The sequence below is a fragment of the Takifugu flavidus genome, chromosome 7, assembly GCF_003711565.1.
Source record: "Takifugu flavidus isolate HTHZ2018 chromosome 7, ASM371156v2, whole genome shotgun sequence".
In the NCBI taxonomy this organism is placed as follows: Eukaryota; Metazoa; Chordata; class Actinopteri; order Tetraodontiformes; family Tetraodontidae; genus Takifugu; species Takifugu flavidus.
In genome coordinates, this window is record NC_079526.1 from 169,518 (window position 1) to 190,000 (window position 20,483).

General features: G+C 45.2%; 1 protein-coding gene across 15 annotated transcripts in view; it reads left to right on the top strand.

The window, feature by feature from the left end:
• The first annotated feature begins 5,999 nt into the window (after window positions 1-5,999).
• The window catches only part of mcf2l2 (MCF.2 cell line derived transforming sequence-like 2), a 60,314-nt gene continuing 45,830 nt past the window's right edge, over window positions 6,000-20,483 (top strand). For 10 of the 15 annotated variants that reach the window (XR_008951249.1, XM_057037369.1, XM_057037378.1 and 7 more), the window contains exon 1: window positions 18,600-18,765. Coding sequence is in view for 13 of the 15 variants with exons in the window: in XM_057037369.1 (XP_056893349.1) it covers window positions 18,615-18,765 (151 nt within the window). In the remaining 2 variants the exon portion in view is untranslated. Of the gene's footprint in view, window positions 6,516-9,039; window positions 9,327-14,052; window positions 17,027-18,599; window positions 18,766-20,483 lie in introns of those variants that run through there. The other 5 variants (XM_057037372.1, XM_057037371.1, XM_057037375.1 and 2 more) reach the window with 5 other exon arrangements.

The following is a 20,483-nucleotide window of genomic DNA, read 5'->3' on the forward strand; positions in this document are numbered from 1 at the left end:
CCGGTGATGACACATCCGCCCAAAAACACGCAAGGGATTCTGGGTCTGACGCATAGTTCCGTTATTTCCTCTCCTCCATTTATTGATAGTAGAAAAAGTTATTGATGGAAAGTTGATCGTTTGGCTTGTTTTTGTTGAACCAGTGATTTATTGCAGTTCATTAAAATCAGCCCTACCACTAAAGGACCCCCGCAGGTCATATTACACTAAATATTTACTTTATTCACTGTGGATCACTGAAGTGTCCCAATGCAGCCCACACAATCTCTGTCTCCTACATTTTGGGATGTTAGGTTTAGCCGTTGAGGACGGGGTAAAAAGAAGAGTGCATGTCGGTAATGAGGGAGCTTCAACCTTGCCCACTGTGCTGGAAGATCTGATTTTCTCTCTTTCCAGTGCGTCATTTCCTCTTCATCACTATGGGAGCCAGAATAAAAAAAATCACAATTATAGTAAGATTAAAAGCTGCAAGGAGCATCTTTGGTGGCTCTGGCCCTTTTGTTCCTGTTCCTGTGCTCCCAGGTGTTGCTGTACCACCAGAACTGGCTGCATATAGTTTAATCATATAAAATTGAATTTCACAGTTATTTAGTTTATTTAATTATTTAGTTAGTAATTATTTAGTTATAATCATATTTAGTTGATATACTACAAAACACTATTTTGCTCTTTTCTGTTAATCCTTGCAGGAAGCTCTTTAAGACTCTTTTAGTCTGCGATCGCGCTTCAAACCAGGTTAGTTTGCATATACTTTACACACATACAATGCCAGAGCTGCACTAAAAACAGGCTCGATGACACACTGTTGAGACAGCCACAGTCGCATCATGTCGCCTAAGCAAATTCTATTGAGAAATTTAACATATTGAGTCAATACAAAGACAGGTACCCAATTTAACCAGATTTGAATGCAGTTTATATGCACTCATACACATTCTATAAACTCACAGATTCTAATCTTATTCCTACAGGGAGGTTTGAACAGAATCAGATCGTTTGGCCACAGCGGCCACATCCATTTACATACAGGATGTGTTTTTCATTACCGAGGTCTGGAAAACAATCTATTCTGAAGGAGGAATCTGAATAACATGTGTGGGAAAAAGAGAAGTGGGGGGGGCTATAGTGTACTGGCCATAAAAATGACCCCGTCAGATGGAAGCACTTGTCACTCTCCTCGTGCATCACATTTTTGGAGCTATGAGTACATTAAAGGCATGAAGGAACACAATTTATTGCACACCTGTAATTGCAGCTGACTTCAAAGCCTTTATGATGTAGCTTCGACATCTTGATATAGATTCTAAATCATGCTCAACAAGTTGATGCTCTAAATTTGAGAGCATCAACTTCTGTTGTTGGATCAGGATCAGACAGAGTGGACGCCTGCATCCTGTCACCAGCAGGGGACGCTGTGAGTAAGGAGAAGTATTTTGGACCTGGTGTTCAGAACATTTCAAGCCCTCATGATAAAGTATGCGGTGACAAGAGCTGTTTAAACTGATTTTAGCAGTCTTTTTTTCCCCTCAGCACACTGATTTAGCTGTTTAAAAGTTCTTGATAAATCCTGATGGCTGTGGTGTTTAAAGGATGTGTATCAAATCTCAGCATGATCAGGCATGATCCCGAGGAGGGGTCACTCCAAACACTGAGGATGGGACAGGTCCTGATGAACAGCAGTGAGCAGAAGAGTTGAGATGAAGGGAACAGCAACACCACCTCATAACTCAAGTGTGTGAGCCTGCCACAGGTATGCTTCTGTTAGCCAATCAAGGGGTGTGAGATTTGGGAGCGCTCCGTCATCATTGGGTCGGTGTTCTTTGCCTTGGCACACAGCACTGAGGGACATGATGGGGCAGCAGCTGGGAGAGCTTCTCTTCAAGATGCTGACCCCCCCCCACACACACACACACCCAAGCCTTCCTGCATCTCCATCAGTGTCAACCCACACTTATTTTCCCTCTCAGCATTTGCATGAGGGTTTGTGGTGTGATGCAGTGGGGGAGGCCCAGCTCAACACTTCCACTTTTGACTCTGTCACACAAACATGTGACAGACTAAGCACATGTTATTCCGATTCACAAGAGGATTTTACCAGAATTGTCTGGGCCTCAAGTGAAGAAGCCTTTCAGAAGAACATCTTCCAACAGTCCACCTGACTCTCCACTGGACCTTAATGGACGACTACGATCTCCCCTCTGTGTTTGTATCTTCCAAAAGCTTTATTGTTTGTGTCAGTGTGGGATTTAACAGTTTGGTTCCTCACAACATCATAAACAGGCCTCTCCTAAGGGACCAACCAGCTATGGCCCTCAGGGTGAGACAGTGCCAGATCACTGATGGAATCAGTGAAGACTCCTTGTTGTCACCCCTGAGTCTTCATGGTAAATCTGCTTTCATTGTTCCATACCATGGTTGCCTCCAGGCAGCTTACTGTTGAGGTCATGTAATCGAGGTTGTACAAAGACAAAAAAAAAATCATTCATGTTCGATAACAATAAAAAATAAGCACACTCAATAAGTTGTACTGATAGTCAAAGTGTCTTGTCAAAAGAATAAATATAAAAGTTCTCCCACTGAAGTAAACTGGGAGGAATAGAAGGATCAGATAGTAAATACTTATGTGCTGAACAGTGATAGAGCACTACAGTTGTGTCACAATAATCACTATTTTGGCCCCTTTGACACAACAATTTCTCTAAATCATAGGTGTCAAACTCTGGCCCGTGGACCAAATTTGGCCCGCAATGTAATTATATTTGGCCCACGAAGCCATGCCAATTGACTATTAAAGCTTGCCCGCCGGTATTATCACTTAAAGTGCATGTGCTAATACTACAAATACCAGAATGCTCTGCTGGTGTTTTGGTGTGAAAATCCACACTCTACATCAGCTGGTGGTGGTAATGCACCAATTTGTGGTTTACCAACCACCAAGAAAGAGGAAGTAGTCATAGTGACCTTATATGCTAATGCTAAATCTGGCACTACCCCTCTGAAAAATGATTAAAGGAAAGGCAGAAAATAGGACCTTTCTGAACAAGTAGGAGGCAGAATATCTGTTTAGATATGAGTCACACGGACAGAAGGAGTCCCAGGGTCGCTACCTGCCTCCCCGCGGACAGATGAGTGGGCGTCCGGAGAAATCCCGGATTATGGATCTGTGCTGCAGATGGACTGGATCCTCCTGGCCTCCCACTTATCCGAAGGCAGAAATGTTCAATAATAATATTATTAACAATAACATCATTGTTAATAATAATAATAATAATAATAATAATAATAATAATAATAATAATAATAAAAAATTAATGCATTTGATTTTCCTTTGTACAGTCAGGAAAGTTAAGAAACCCCCAGCTCATCTGTAGTTCAGTCCCAGCTCCTCTGCTGATCACACTCCGCATTTTCACAAAGTCCCCCAAACAGGTTATATTTGCATAAATCCAGATCTCCTGGGACTGGGAGACATCTGCAAGCACACAGCCAATTACAGACGCCTCTAATGGCTTTTAAAGCGCGCCCAGGAGCTCAGAGACAGCAGAGCGTCAGCCATGGAAGATGCTCTAGATCACATGTGTCAAACTCAGTCCTTGAGGACCATGATCCTGCTGGGTTTTCTGTCCTACCAGGCTGAAAATGCATTCAGTGGGATAGAAAACCCGGCAGGATCAAATTTGGCCCTCAATGTAATTATATTTGGCCCGCGAAGCCATGCCAATTGACTATTAAAGCTGGCCCAGAAAATAGGACCTTTCTGAACAAGTAGGAGGCAGAATATGTAAATGACGGACCTGTCTGTCTTGTATGTGGAGCCAATGTGCATTACAAGGAGAACAACAATAGAAGACACTATAAAACGCAACACCAATACAAGCACAAGCACCTGGAAATGACTCAAAGGCGCCAGAAAGTAGAAGAAATGAAAAGGCATTACATTTACATTGCATTAACTTACAATGGCAAAAAATTGCTGTTGAAATTTAAAAGAGAAGAAATGAATGCCAGTGATATGTTTTTTTTTATTTGAATTTCGATTTTGCATGTGTGCAATAATAAATTATATATTGTATTGTGTTAAGCTTTGCTTGTTCCATATTCAGTTGTTGAGCAAAACTAGTTTGGGTCCATATCAAAAGGTCCCCTGTTATAGCTGGAGGAAGATTTTTTTTCAGTAAATATCAATGACTTTGTCCCAGTTTTGAATTTTGGCACCTCTGCTCTAGATTTGAGCTTTAATCCTGATTGCTGTATTGTATTGTATTGGTGATAGTAACCAGTCTATAAGGAGTTTATAACGAGTCGCTTTTCTCATGAGCTCCATTTTTTAGGCACCAGGTCAGAACCAGCAGGACGGATCCAGATCTGCTGCTTTCTGTCTTTATGTTTCTATCTGTGGTCATACAGACTAGTCAGCTCAAGGGCTTTAGGGCTCAAGGTCCCTGTCTCACCTAAGAAATTCGTCATTTTTACGTTTTTTGTTTTGTTTTTTACAAAGAGTTTTATTAAAAACGTAACAATTAAAAAACATACATATAAGTCATCAATCTGAAAGTACACAAATTGTGTATTGTGTATTGAATATAGGCCAGTAGGGCAAAAGAGGCGGAAACACCAAAGATACAGTAGTTTAAAATAATAAGTTGGGCACAAAAAAATCGAGGTCTTCCTTGTTTTGCCTTTACAAGGGAAGAAATGAAATAATTTGGAGATGAAACCTAATTTGCTTTTGGAAAACTTGAACAAGCATTTTTGTTTTGCAGAATTTGCATTTGTGAATATGGAAATAAGAAATTTTATCCCTAGACGCGTGAACGTTTTCCGATTAAAAACAAATGACGTCACTACGGCGGAAGCATCCAATGAGTGTCGCGTCGTCAACTAGACCCTATTCCCGCTAATTGTGGCGACTTTCCAAATCGTTGTGGCATGGATTTTCGCAGAGGCGTGTAACAACAAATCTGGCGACATTTTGAGGGACATTTATGGCGTTTTAAACACTCCGAAGGTGAAAGTTGTGCGGTTACTGTCCTCAGCCAGGAGCGGGTGTTGCAGTGAGCTCCCCCACGTCTCAAAGCACTCACAGGCGGCCAGGCTATCAGAGCTTCCCGCTGCAGTCCCAGCTGCTTGTCGGACAGCCAACATATTTCCTCACTGAGAAGCCACTTGTGTGTATCTGGAACTAAATTGAACTATTTAACTATTAGGCCACACAATGAGTGCAGGCAAGGCTCAAACTGTAGAAATAAAGATCAAGATTTCTTATTTAATACAGTTACAGCAGATGCCCCTGATCACTATTTAGAGCAGAGGTGTCAAACTCAAATACCCAGTGGGCCAAAATTCAAAACTGGGACAAAGTTACAGGCCAACATTGATATTTACTGAAAAAAAAATCTTCCTCCAGCTATAACAGGAAACCTTTTGATATGGACCCAAACTAGTTTTGCTCAACACTGAACATGGAACATTACATTGCGGGCCAAATTTGGCCCATGGGTTTGACACCTATGATCTAGAGCATCTTCCATGGCTGACGCTCTGCTGTCTCTGAGCTCCTGGGCGTGCTTTAAAAGCCATTAGAGGCATCTGTAATTGGCTGTGTGCTTGCAGATGTCTCCCAGTCCCAGGAGATCTGGATTTATGCAAATATAACCTGTTTGGGGGACTTTGTGAAAATGTGGAGTGTGATCAGCAGAGGAGCTGGGACTGAACTACAGATGAGCTGGGGGTTTCTTAACTTTCCTGACTGTACTAAGGAAAATCAAATGCATTAATTTTATTATTATTATTAACAACGATGTTATTGTTAATAATATTATTATTGAACATTTCTGCCTTCGGATAAGTGGGAGGCCAGGAGGATCCAGTCCATCTGCAGCACAGATCCATAATCCGGGATTTCTCCGGACGCCCACTCATTTGTCCGCACCCCCGCCCCGCCTCATGAGTGTCCGCAGGGAGGCAGGTAGCGACCCTGGGACTCCTCCTGTCCGTGTGACTCAGCTTTGTGTGGAGCATCATCTTAACCCACTCATCTCTTTGTGGATTAGAAAGCCTTTTTTCCATCCGATGACAATGTTTTTACCTGTAAACAATTTTTGTTTATTTATGTTTACAGTATTTTGTCCAATTACTTTACTGACGCAGCAGTGAAGTGATGGTGAAGTTAACTGTCTAGGTACCTATCTGGTGAATTGCAGAGCTAATTTGTTTCATTTGTTCAGTTTTCTTTCTTATTTCTTTTTATTATTACTATTATTATGTGGTAATTATAACCGTTATGAGTCTGACTAGATGAATATTGCTTTCTTAAGAAAAGGGGACATTTGTGTGTAAAGGGAGAGTGAAAAGACATCGGGGAGAGGAGGAGGAGGAGGGGTAGAGGTAGAGAGAGAGGAAGACTGGAGGAGAGCAGCTCCGACCTCGCCCTGAGATGCTGTGCTGGCTCAGAGACGATGAGATGTCGGTCCAGGAGCTGCTACAGAGGGTGCAGTGTGTCATCGCTCATGTCGGTGAGTCACTTTCACACCCCCACCTTTCGTCGAAATGCTTTAGAACAATGTTCTCAAGGTGGTCATGCTGACCCAAACGTGGCAGTAGGCACAGAGGATGTGTGTGTGTCCCTCATCAGGACCACACAGAAGCTGCGTTCAGGTCATCAGTGACGTCTCCACGTGAGCAGCATCACATAAACAGCCTCATGTGGCAACAAATGTCCATGAAATTTCTATTTTGAGGGTGCTCAGACCCCGATGTGCTTGGTTCTGGTTTCACAGCATAGCATAGCATAGCATAGCATAGCATAGCATAGCATAGCATAGCATAGCATAGCATAGCATAGCATAGCAACATGCTAATTTTCCTGCTTATTTCACTTAGGGACATGCAGCTTTTGCAATCGTGGAACATGGAACAGACATTTACACACGGAGCCCATATTTCTATGCTGTTCCCACAATGCCTTCTGCTTCCTTCTCTTCCTCCCTCATTTCTTTTTCTTGCAGATGTTTCCCACTCGTCTTTCATCCTCCTCATCTTTGGCCACTTTCTGTTTCTTTGTCATATTTTTCTTCCTTACTGCCACTGTGCATCCCATTACGTCTGCGCGTGGTGGAGAACTAGGTTAACGTGCCATGCTGGAGAGCGCAGCACTGCCTTCAGTGATAAGAAGGGGTGGTTGGCACATTACTATGGAAACGGCAGCTCTTCAGCAGATATGGGAGTTCGATTCAGTGTTAATAGTGAAGGCGGTGAGCTGAAGGCTTCATGCCATACACAGCTCTTCTCCAGGTGTTACTGAAAGATGTGCTGGAGCTGTCCAGGGGGGTCTCCTTCCTCCCACCTGGCAGCTGTTCAGTTTCCACAGTATCTAATATAGCTTCACATGTCAGATGAGACTTTTAAGCACTGATTAATTGGTGGTTCAGTGTTCAGATGAAATGATGACTTACTTCAGTGGCTGCTGATGAAAGTATGAAGACATCTTGTGCTTTTTCCTGAGCCTTTCTCTGCATGTCTGCATGTCCACATGCTCAACAGAAAAAATGTATGCATATCTGTGAGAGGATTTTCCTGGAAGAGCCCATCTCATTGCCAGTTGAGAAAATGATTCATTCTGTGATATACTACTGGGGCTGCTGACATCACAGCAACACAGATTGATGCCCCTCAGCCTGCTGCTTCCCTCATGCATGATTTATTAGGGACTCTCAGCACGTCAGGCCCAGAAAATGGCTGCTCCTCCACCACTGAGGTGGCGGGAGGAGCATCGCTCACACGAACAATCAGATTCATGTTCAGCCCCACCCCCACCCCTCACTGTGTCACACACCAGTGACCTTCATGTAATCCACTTCAGGGAGGTTTGACTGAAGGAGGGATGAGATTCTTTGAGAGTACAGGACAGTTTGTGGAGTCCATCTACTACAGTCAGAAGGAACGCTGGGTCTGTTCTTGATCACTGATTTCTGCAGTTCTTGTTGATTTGATCAGGTGAACAACATAATGTGATCTGCTTCACACTGTGGGCCTCTACAACAAACAGATTACACTCCCAGCAGGCCGAACCTCCTCAAAGTCCCCAAACTAGCACCAAAACATGTGGCTTCCCCAGGAGAACATGGCTGTGAGTTCCCAACATCATGACCACAGCGGTTTCTCAGAATATCACAGCTAAGCTAAGCTAAGATCCCAAATAGTCTGCATGCAAGAGGACAGACTCACATGAGCAGCCCACCTACTGCCGTTAATGTCCAGTTTTGAACGATCTGAAAGTAACTGGTATAGAAGGGTATACCCTTCTATATATAGAAGGGTGCAGAAGGGTATAGAAGGGCGAGCAGCTGTGTGGATGTGTGCTGGAGCCTTCGGTCTGGTTCCAGTATTTGGCATTAAAACAGGAGAAGGTCACTCCCAGTGAGGTAGCTGAGACCTGCATTGATGTAACTCATGATGTAATGACACCCCCACCCTGATGCTTATTACAGTCCACACTTGTTTAGAATGACGAGACCACTTTTCTTCAGGACAAACTGAAGTTTGTGTGTGTTCTCCGCCCGTCTTTGTGGCTGACCTACAGTTGTGTTGAAGCGAGCAGTCAGCTGTTGAAACAGCTCAGACATCAGCTGACTTGTCTTTCTGCGTGGGGGCCTTTATTTCTGAAAAGCATCATTTCCTTTGGTACACACATGAACAACAAAGCCGTTCAGGCTGTGGTTAAATGTTCTATTTTAAACACACAACCCTCTGACGCACATTTGCTTCAGGAGCAAGGAAGAGGGGAAAGAGGGAGGGGTCAGGAACTCTCGCCTGCAAAACAACTTAACTATGTTCAGTTCAGACTATGACGGTACCAATGGTGGGGTAAACCTCAACCGCTCTGAGAAAACAATGGATGAGTGAAAAGTCACAACCTGTAAAAACTGAGACTGCTGCGGTTAGCTAAGAGAAGGAAGAGCTTTGGGATGAAAGCACTGGGTGATGGACCAAAGGCACATCAAAGCAGATGTTTTAGAACAGAGGAAATGAAACATTGAGAAGTGTGGTCCAGCAGCTCAGTTACTGTGCATTGCTCTCGCTCTCGCTCTCTCTCTCTCTCTCTCTCACACACACACACACACACACACACACACACAGAATTGGTGGGTTGGCTCTGCAGCAGTGAGAAGCAGACTCGTCAGAGTGAGGATAGGCAGTGAGCGCAGTCAGTGTCTACCACAGGAGTGAGCGTGAGTGTGTAAGCGTGTGTGTTGTGTTGTTGGTGACTTGGAACCTTCACAGATTGCCTCAGAGTGTGAGCAGCAGCAGAATGGGATCAGTGATATGTAAGAGAGGACCTCTTTCCTTCTAGTTTTCCTTCAGTTTTGAAAGTGTTTTGAATATCACGTTCAACACAGCCAAGAGTGTTGTGTGCTGTTTGAATTCTTATCTGATTTGCAGCTCATTTAAAATATAAAAATCTGTGTTTTTCTCACAGAAAATATTTTGGAAAAATCCTGATGTCTCCTCATTTAAATTCGTGTTAACAATGCAGAAATTTTATCTGGATCATCTTATCATCTAAAATCTAACTCTTTTTGAAGACACACGATGGATGGATGGATGGATGGATGGATGGATGGATGGATGGATGGATGGATGGATGGGTAGATGGATGGATGGATGGATGGATGGATGTTCTTGTTCACTATAGCAGCTACTTGGATGTGATGTTCCATATATGCTTGACCTTCTAGCATCGTATACCCTGCTGTTATGTGCTGAATTCTCTCAGGGGGTTCTTTGCACAGCCTGCACAGTTGATCTGTGGTAGTGGTAAAGAGTGGTAGATGTTGCACCCTGGATGTGGCCTGGTGTGATAGGTGTTGCACCCTGGATGTTGTGATAGGTGTTGCACCCTGGATGTGGCCTGGGGTGGTAGATGTTGCACCCTGGATGTTGCCTTGGGCGGTAGATGTTGCACCCTGGATGTTGCCTGGGGTGGCAGATGTTGCGCCCTGGATGTTGCCTGGGGTGGTATATGTTGCACCCTGGATGTTGCCTGGTGTGATAGGTGTTGCACCCTGGATGTGGCCTGGTGTGGTAGATGTTGCACCCTGGATGTGGCCTGGGGTGGTAGATGTTGCACCCTGGATGTTGCCTTGGTGGTAGATGTTGCACCCTGGATGTTGCCTGGTGTGGTAGATGCTGCACCCTGGATGTTGCCTGGTGTGGTAGATGTTGCACCCTGGGTGTTGCCTGGGGTGGCAGATGTTGCACCCTGGATGTTGCCTGGGGTGGTATATGTTGCACCCTGGATGTTGCCTGGGGTGATAGGTGTTGCACCCTGGATGTTGCCTGGGGTGATAGGTGTTGCACCCTGGATGTTGCCTGGTGTGGTAGATGTTGCACCCTGGATGTTGCCTGGGGTGGTAGATGTTGCACCCTGGATGTTGTGATAGGTGTTGCACCCTGGATGTTGCCTGGTGTGGTCAATCAATCAATCAATTAATCAATCAATCTTTATATATTGTCTGTTACAATCAAAATTGTTTCTAGGTGCTTTACAGAATCCCAGGCCCTGACAAGCAGCAGTGGCAGGGAAAAACTCCCCTTTAACAGGAAGAAACCTTGAGCAGGACCAGGCTCGTGTAGTGGGACCCTCCTGCTGATGGCTGGTTTGGTAGAGAGAGGAGAAGGGGGAGGACAGGTAGAAGAGAGAAGTTGCAGAGATCATAGAGATACATTAGTAGTACAAGCTGCTGGTATGAGAGTAGAGTGGTTCAGCAGGGTCTGAGGTCGGCAGGCCAGCATACAGCTATAAAGGCGGTAAGACCTGTTGATGGATACAGAGGGGGTGGGGGAGAAAAACAGAGAAACTATATGGAAACGACATCATCAATGATCTACTCGGAGAGGAGAGGAGATGTGGCCTGGGGTGGTAGATGTTGAACCCTGGATGTTGACTGGGGTGGTAGGTCCCAGCTTCTATCACAATTTCTTGATATCACCCACCTCCACACTTTGGCCAGAGGGTTGTCTTCCCATTATGGTTCCAGCTGTTCGTCTCCATCTGCTGCCTGAGGTATTCACCTAGCACCTTCATTCATGGATTTGAATGAAGGAACTCACTAATATCTTTTTCATCCTGGATATTGACCCTAACCCTAACCCTAACCTATATATATATATATATATATATATATATATATATAATCTCTTCCTCGCCGTCCTGGGCGGTGTCTCCTTCCTTCAGACTTGGGTCCTCTACCAGAGGCCTGGGAGTCTGAGGGTTCTGTGCAGGACCTTAGCTGTTCCTAGGACTGCGCTCTTCTGGACAGAGATCTCTGATGTGGTTCCTGGTATCTGTTGGAGCCATCTACTAAGGTTGGGTGTTACTGCCCCTAGTGTCCCAATCACCACTGGGACCACTGTTGCCTTCATGCCCCACATTCTCTCCATCCCCTCCTTCAACCCTTGGTACTTCTCCAGCTTCTCGTGTTCCTTCTTCTCCTTCTCCTGCTGCTATCACTCGGGATTGCTACATCTATCACCACCACTGTCTTTCGGTGTTTATCCACCAACACTTTGTCAGGCTTGTTGGCCACCACCATCTTGTTAGTCTGGATCTGGAAGTCCCACAGGATCTTGGCCTGCTTGTTCTCCACCACTTTCGGGGGTGTCTCCCACCTGGACCCTGGGACCTCCAGTCCATACTCAGTGAAGAGAGATGTTCCTGTACACTATGCCAGCCACCTGGTTATGCCGCTCCATGTATGCCTTGCCTGCTAGCATCTTGCACCCTGCTGTGATGTGCTGGACTGTCTCAGGGGCATCTCCACACAGTCTGCACCTGGGGTCTTGTCTGGTATGGTAGACCCTGGCCTGGAACAACCATCAGCCACCTCCTCTACATGGATGACATCAAGCTGTATGCCAAGAACGAGCGTGACATTGACTCTCTGATTCACCTCACAAGGATGTTAATCTAATGATTAGACGACCCACTAAGTATGATAATTTGTCTGTCTATAATAGTAACTGGAACTACAGCATTAGTAACAATAAGCAAAAAGGTAGGTTTTAAGTCTGATCTTAAAAGTAGAGATGGAGTCAGCCTTCCATTCCTGGACAGGGAGCTGGTTCCATAGCAGGGGGGCCTGGTAGCTAAATGCTCGGCCCTTCATTCTACTCCTAGAGACTCTGGGAACCACAAGTAGATAAGCATTCTGAGAGCGGAGTGGTCTATTGGGCTGGTAAAGTGTCCCTAGCTCCTCCAGGTAGGATGGAGCTAGGCCTCTGAGGACCTTGTAGGTCAAAAGAAGGGTTTTAAAAATTATTCTAAATTTAACGGGCAGCCAATGAAGAGATGCCAGTACAGGAGTAATGTGATCTCTTTTGTCAATACCTGTCAGAACTCTGGCTGCAGCATTTTGGATCAGCTGGAGGCTTCTGAAAGAGTTGTTTGAACACCCTGATAATAAAGAATTACAATAGTCCAGCCTAGAAGTAACAAATGCATGGACTAACTTTTCAGCGTCATGCCTCGTTAGTAGCTTCCTGATCTTTGTGATGTTTCTCAGGTGAAAAAGGAACTTCTAGAGACTGTTTTAATGTGTGAGTTGAAGGAGAGGTTTTGGTCAAAAGTTACTCCTAGATTCCTCACAGAGAGACTAGATGTTAGTGAGATACCATCTAGAGTGATCATGTGATCTAATCTATCCCTGAGAGGTTCAGGACCAAACACCATGACCTCAGTTTTTCCTGAGTTAAGGAGGAGGAAATTTGAAGACATCCAGGACTTTATGTCTTTCAGACAGGTCTGAAGCTTCACTAACTTCTCTGTCTCCTCTGGTTTCATGGATAAATAAAGCTGAGTGTCATCAGCATAACAATGAAAATGTATCCCATGCTGCCGAATAATGTTCCCTAAGGGAAGCATGTACAAGGTGAAGAGGATTGGTCCAAGTACAGAACCTTGAGGAACTCCATGGCTAACCCTACTGTATGAGGAGGGAACACCAGGGACATGAGCAAACTAGTATATATCAGATAGATACGATCTAAACCAGTCTAGTGCTGTCCCTTTAATCCCAATCACATGTTCCAGTCTATGTAACAGGATGTTGTGATCAACTGTATCAAAAGCAGCACTGAGATCCAGCAGAACAAGCATAGAAACCAGTCCATGATCTGAAGCTATAAGAAGATCATTAGTAACTTTAAGAAGTGTCTGTGTAAATTCTCAGTCATCCAGGTCATTGTATCCAAGGTGGTTTTCTCTGTCAACTGGACTGGGTTTCTTCTCTTGAAGACGTTTCGCCTTCTATCCAGAAGGCTTCTTCAGTTCTGAAATCGCTGGGGAGAGAGCTTGAAAATATATAGTCCCTGTGGACCATTAGCATGCTAATGATCTGGGTGGTCACCTGAGAGTCGTTAGCAGGGTCGTTGGTCGGGTCGTTCACCTAGTTCTGTTGAGGTGTCTCCCCTTTGTCTGCTGGATCACATGGTGATGAGTCACTGGGTCTCCTGGAATGGTGTGAATGTTTGTTTTGTTGTTGGAAGGAGTGGAGGACTGCATTGTATGTGGGTGACAGGAAGTGCCTCAGGCCACCAGCTCTGTTTAAGGATGGTTTTTCCAATTTAACATGGATATCTTCCTTGACCCCCCTTTCAAACCAGCGGTCTTCTCTGGCCAGTATCCTTACTTGGCTGTCCTCAAAGGAGTGCCCACTCTCCTTTAGGTGTAAGTGGACTGCTGAATCTTGACCCGAAGAGGTGGCACGTCTGTGTTGTGCCATTCTTCTGTGGAGAGGTTGTTTGGTTTCCCCAATGTACAGTTCCTTGCATTTCTCCTGGCACTGTACAGCATAAACAACATTACTTTGTTTGGGTCTTGGTGTCTTGTCCTTTGGGTGTACTAACCTCTGTCTGAGAGTGTTGCTGGTTTTGAAATGAACCGGTATGTCGTGTTTTGGAGGATCCTCCTAAACTTCTCCGAGACTCCAGACAGGTAGGGGATGGAAACGCTGCGGCATTTGTTTCTCTCCTCCTCTCCTTTGCTGAGGTCTCGCTTTCTTGAGGTTTTGGTGAAGGCCCAGTCTAGGTAGCCACATGTTTTGAGAGCTGTCTTAATGTGGTCCTGTTCCTTCTTTCTGCCTTGGGATGTGGTGGGTATTTCTCTGGCCCGGTGTTGGAGAGTTCTGATCACTCCCAACTTGTGTCCCAGTGGGTGGTGAGAGTCAAACTGGAGGTACTGGTCGGTATGTGTAGGTTTTCTGTAGACTTCGATGGTGAGACTTCTGTCCTCAGTGATCTTGACTGCGCAGTCCAGAAAGGCCAGACTGTTTCTTTTTACATCTTCCCAGGTGAATTTTACATGCTCGTCTGTTTTGTTGAGGTGATCGGAGAACGCTTCCAATTCTTGTGTTTGAATTTATTTTTTTTTAGGGTTAGGGTTAGGGTTAGAAGTGCTGTTTCTGTACTGTGATGAGCTCTAAAGCCTGAATGAAACATCTCAAACAGGCTGTTTCTCTGCAGGTGCTCCAATAACTGAGTCACCACCACCTTCTCAAGAATTTTAGAGATAAAAGGAAGGTTGGATATCGGCCTATAATTTGCTAAGACATCAGGATCCAGTGATGGTTTTTTAAGCAACAGCTTAATCACTGCCACCTTGTAGGACCGGGGTACATAACCTGTCACTAAAGAACAATTGATCTGGTCCAGGATAGAGCTGCCTGTCAATGGTAAAACATCCTTCAACAGGTGTGTTGGGATGGGATCTAAAAGACACGTGGTGGACTTGGATTTCTGAATTAGCGATGACGCCTCAGAAAAATATATAGGGCTGAAGGAGTTTAAGGGCTTGTTGGAGAACCTGTATGTTCCCACAGTCAGCACATCTGGTGATGGTCCAGTTGATGGGATGGCCTGGTTAGCTTTTTCTCTGATAGCTAGAACTTTATCAGTGAAGAAGCTCATGAAGTCTTCACCACTAAGGGAAGAAGGGATACATGGATCTAAAACACTGTGACTCTTGGTTAATTTGGCCACAGTGCTGAAAAGAAACCTGGGGTTATTCTTATTTTCATCAATTAAAGAAGAAAAATAAGCTGTTCTAGCCTTACGGAGGGCCTTTTTGTAAATTAATAGACAGTCTTTCCAGGCTACATGATAGCTATCTATTTTACAAGAATGCCACTTCCTTTCTAGTCTGCGCTTTTTCTGCGTGAGGGTCCTGATATGTGAATTGTACCAGGGGGCACATCTCCTCTGATTTACTATTTTCTTTTTCAGGGGGGCAACATAATCAAGCCTGATTCTCAGTGAGGTTGCTGCACCTTCAGCGATAGAGTCAACCTCAGCAGGGCTAAGATTATAATGATTGATCCCTGGGGAAACACACGGTGGTCCTGGCATTAGCACAGGGATTGCTTCCTTAAACTTAGCTACAGCATTATCTGTCATTATCGTTATTATGGTGATTGACCGCTCCCCTGCTCTGTGCCTGGTGAACTTTTAACCGTGGAACAAAGACTACCTCTATAGTGTTAAATATATTATTGTTGGTGGATGAGGGTTCTATGGAAGCTGCAGAGAGGTGTGTAAGACTACAACTCTGCATCCTGGTCTGGACCCTGGATTTTCAGGTCACTTTGGGTCTAATAAAATTAGCCAAGTTACTAAAAATGAGAGACGCACCATCCCGTGTGGGATGGACACCGTCTCTCCTAATCAGACCAGAAAAAAGTGCTTTCCCCAAAAAATGCTCCAATTGTCTATAAAGGCCACCTGGTTTTCGGGGCACCACCGTGACAGCCAGCGACGACATGCAACTAAACATTTCATCGCTGGCCAGATTGGGGAGGGGACCAGAGAATGCTACGGAGTCCGACATTGTTTGTGCGTAGTTGCACACCGACTCCATGTTAATTTTGGTGACCTGCGACTGACGAAGCCGGGTGTCGTTTGCTCCGACGTGAATAATAACTTTACCAAATTTACGTTTACTTCTCACCAGCAGCTTTAGATTGGCTTCTATGTCACCCGCTCTGGCCCCCGGAATGCACTTAACTATGGTCGCTGGAGTCGGCTTCACATAGCGCAAAACAGAGTCGCCAATTACCAGGGTCGGTTTGTCAGCGGGTGTGCTGCCGAGTGGGGAAAAACGATTAGCCACGGGAAGCGGGTGGTGGTGCACCGTGGGCCTTTGGTTTGGGCTACGCTTCCTGTGAACCGTCACCCAGCCGCCGTGGCTAGCCGGCTGCTCGGCTGCTGCCGGGGGACCGCTAGCTGTAGCTACGCTAGGCGGCTCCGCAGCACCTAGCTTCTCCTGGCTACCTGACACAACTCCAGCTAACTCCAAGCTGCGGAACCGCGTCTCAAGCTCGCTAAGTCTCGCCTCCATAGCCGTAAATAAACTATACTTTCTGCACCTATTTCCTTCACTAAAGGAGGCAGAGGAGTAACTAAACATTTCACACGCTGAACAGACAAAGACACCGGGTGAAACAGATGGTGAGGCCATGCTAACGCTGATAATCGGCAGAGCCCTGTATTTGTTTAATATGGGTTATTTCGCACTGTTATCAGGTGACTAGAATGTCCCAAGTGTTCAATTTTAATTAAATTGAATTTTAAGTAAAGTGAAAACAACACACCGTGCACAGAGCAAACAATGAACGATTGAGAAGACAGGAAGTGACGCAATATGTTACTGGACAATGCTGAGTGAATGCCTCAGGCAACAAAAGCCCACCAAGGAGGAGGAACCTGAGGGGCTATCATGGAAGGACAAGCCCCTGCATGGAATGTACCACCGACAAATTGAGGAAGCTGATATCAAGAAAACATACCAGTGGCTGGCAAAGGCTGGACTGAAAGACAGCACAGAGGCACTACTCATGGCTGCACAAGAACAGGCCCTGAGCACCAGAGCAATAGGCCAGGGTCTACCATACCAGACAAGACTCCAGGTGCAGACTGTGTGGAGATGCCCCTGAGACGGCCCAGCACATCACAGCAGGGTGCAAGATGTTAACAGGTAAGGCATACATGGAGCGGCATTACCAGGTGGCTGGCATAGTGTACAGGAACATCTGCTTTGATTATGGCCTGGAGGTCCCAGGGTCCAGGTGGGAGACGCCCCGAAAGTGCTGGAGAACAAGCAGGTCAAGATCCTGTGGGACTTCCAGATCCAGACTGACAAAATGTCATTGTAGCAACTCAAAATGATTCTCAGTAGTTTGTGTGGCCCCCACATGCTTGTACGCATGCCTGGCAACATCGAAGCATGCTCCTAATGAGACGACGAATGGTGTCCTGGGGAATCTCCTCCCTGATCTGGACCAGGGCATCACTGAGCTTCTGGACAGTCTGAGGATCAACCTGGTGGTGCTGGATTAACCTAAACATAATGTCCAGAGGTGTTCTATTGGGTTTAGGTCAGGTGAACGTGGGGGCCAGTTAATGGTATCAATTCCTTCATCCTCCAGGAACTGCCTGCATACTCTAGCCACATGAGGTCGGGCATTGTCGTGGACCAGGAGGAACCCAGGTCCCACTGCACCAGCGTAGATTCTGACAATGGGTCCAAGGATTTTATCCCAATACCTAATAGCAGTCAGGGTGCCATTATCTAACCTGTAGAGGTCTGTGCATCCTACAGGGATATGCCTCCCCAGGGTGCAACATCACTGACCCACCACCAAACTGGTCATGCTGAATGATGTTGCAGGCAGCATAACGTTCTCCACAGCATCTCCAGACCCTTTCACGTCTGTCGCATGTCCTCAGGTTGAACCTGCTCTCATCAGTGAAGAGCACAGGGCACCAGTGGCGTAGTTGCCAATTCTGGTGCTCTATGGCAAATGCCAATCGAGCTCTACGGTGCCGGGCAGTGAGCACAGGCCCACAACAATCATATGACCATGTACACAACAATAATGGTCATTTCTAAGTGGCTGCAATAAGTGTTTGACTGCAGGTGGGTTCTGTATTTAATGGCTACTTGACTAACTATGGGTAGGGAGGATTTGCATGTGGAGTAAATGTTCACGAGATTATGTCAAAGTGTGTGAGGATATTAGCTGACAGCTAATAAGCTGCACAGACCTGTCAGCCTTATAGTAAATATTGTAGTAGAGGATGGTGGCAACTAAAAGTTGGCTTCTTCCATTCGGAAGACGTCTTGAGGCAAGTTCAACCTACTTAAGAACAGAAGACACAATGGTTAGAAAAACAAATGGGTTAGTGTGAACACCCATCTTTGCATTTGGCATTATTCATAAAGACAAAAACATTTGGATGTTGCTCTTGTTTTTTCCATCGTGCTACAACACAGCACTGTTTCTGTTACTGTTTTTGAGAGTTACTACAAAAAAGGATTATTGCCACATGCTGAGCTTTATCGGGATTAATATTTCGACGTGTGTGTGCAGGTGTTCACGTGTTCATGTGTGTGAAAAAAACCATAATAGCAGTTGGTTAAACACAGGTTAGAGAAAGTGGTCAGGTCAGGTAGGGGTGTGCAGACATGCAGCTGTCACGTAATGGGCTTAACCGAGATTATGACCGACACAGAGGCAGGGAGCTGAAAGCTGTCCCCTGTCGTGCAGTTCTGAATAGGGAGAATGAGTGGAGTAGTGGACAAAGATGGACCGCTCTCCTCCATCTCACTGTCCAGTTATCGACAGGCCTGTTCCACCACACGGATCTCTGTTGCTGAGATGGAGTGTTACTACCACTTACTGGGGGTGTGTCAGGAAACAGCAGCACTCAAAAGTACGTATACATCACTTAAATGTTTGTACTTGTGTCCTGCCACGTACAGAGTTCATTAAAGTCTTAAGTCACGACATTTTAGGAAAGTGTCACAAAGTACACTCACTTCCCCCTTGGGAGTCCAACCTGAATGAGATGAAGGGCACTTTGAATTTAAGTGCCAAAAGCAAAGACTTGGACATTCTTCTGTCCATAGAGGGACGATGTCAGCTGCTGCATGTGGGGACAGGTCAGCACTGAACATGTATCTGCCTGTCAGGCGTTTCGTCAGGTCATAAAGATCTCCACTGGAATAATATGCGTGCGGAGAGACTATTATCAGCAGATCCTGTCATTACACATCCTCTGATTGTCTTCACATGCTGACATATTTTTTCCTGAGGAGCAATAGGGAACTCCCCTTCCCCTGACCTCTGACAGCAGCCAGCTGAACAGCGCACAATCCCCTGGTGTGTGAACAGTCACTGTATTCTTTCAGGCATGATAAGTTCTTTTGAAAAAGTCCCATTTTTCATTCTCGACAGCAGATGAAGACCTCTTGACCACTTTATGGTGCCGACTCATCTCAGTTTCCCTCGGGAAATATTTATAAGCTCATCTCATTTTCAGCTGAAATGCAGATGTAAAAATCCTTCTACATGGATGATTGTGATCTCTGCATGACATGAGCAAAGACAAGACGTTTTCAGCATCAGTGGACATGTCTGACACCCAAGTCATGGTCCAGTCATGCAGGGGATTAGAGCTGCACAGCAGTAAAAGTGAGGCATTAGATCATCTCAACAAAGGCTCCTTTGTACCCTTAATTCCTGCTTTCCTTGATTCCTTGAGGTATGGGCACAAACTCAGGCACATTTTCCCAGAACTAGTGTTTGTCATAATCAGGGTGTACAAATCCTCTTATGCTCCCCAGAAAGTAGCACATTCTGGTGAAGCATGGGGCTTTGCCTCCACTGGCCCTCCTACCTGTTGTTATTGACGGGAGGGAGGATGACCCCTGGAAGGATTCTCCAATAATACAAACTAGCCCAGGATGCGCATATACTTTAACTTTAAAAAGTAACCCCAGAAGTCGTTTCAGAGGTTTTACCTCCTCAGTGAAAGTACAGAACTTATTTATCCTGACTGGCTAAAGGGACTGATCTTGTCACCTTATATGAATAATGTGAAAATGTGCATGAATATTGTGCTCCTCACATCTTAGCGGGTCAGACATAATTGCTGTTTCTGAAAGTTAACCTTGTGTTGGCTCGGACAGATGGTGGAAATCAGAACATATGGAAGAGACAAAAAAAGATGCATGATTGTGATTTCTAAATATGCACACATTGACTCGACAAAAAGAAATGCTAGGAGATCACGAGTTGTTCGGGGTGTATCAAGCTGAGGGCTCTTCAAACGCATACTTCTGGGCAGCTGACAGCTACAGCTAATAGCTACAGCAACAGCTAACAGCTAACAGCGACAGCTAACATCTAACAGCTAAAGCTAACAGCTCACAGCTACACCTACAGCTAACAGCTAAGTTCTACAGCTAAGATCTAACAGCTACAGTTAAGATTAGATTAGATTAGATTCAACTTTATTGTTATTGCACATGTACAGGTACAGAGCAACAAAATGCAGTTTAGCATCTAACCAGAAGTGCAAAAGAAGCAGCAAGTGAGGATAATAACTTAATAAATACAGTATGTGCGGTTATTTTTACAGTCGTTTAC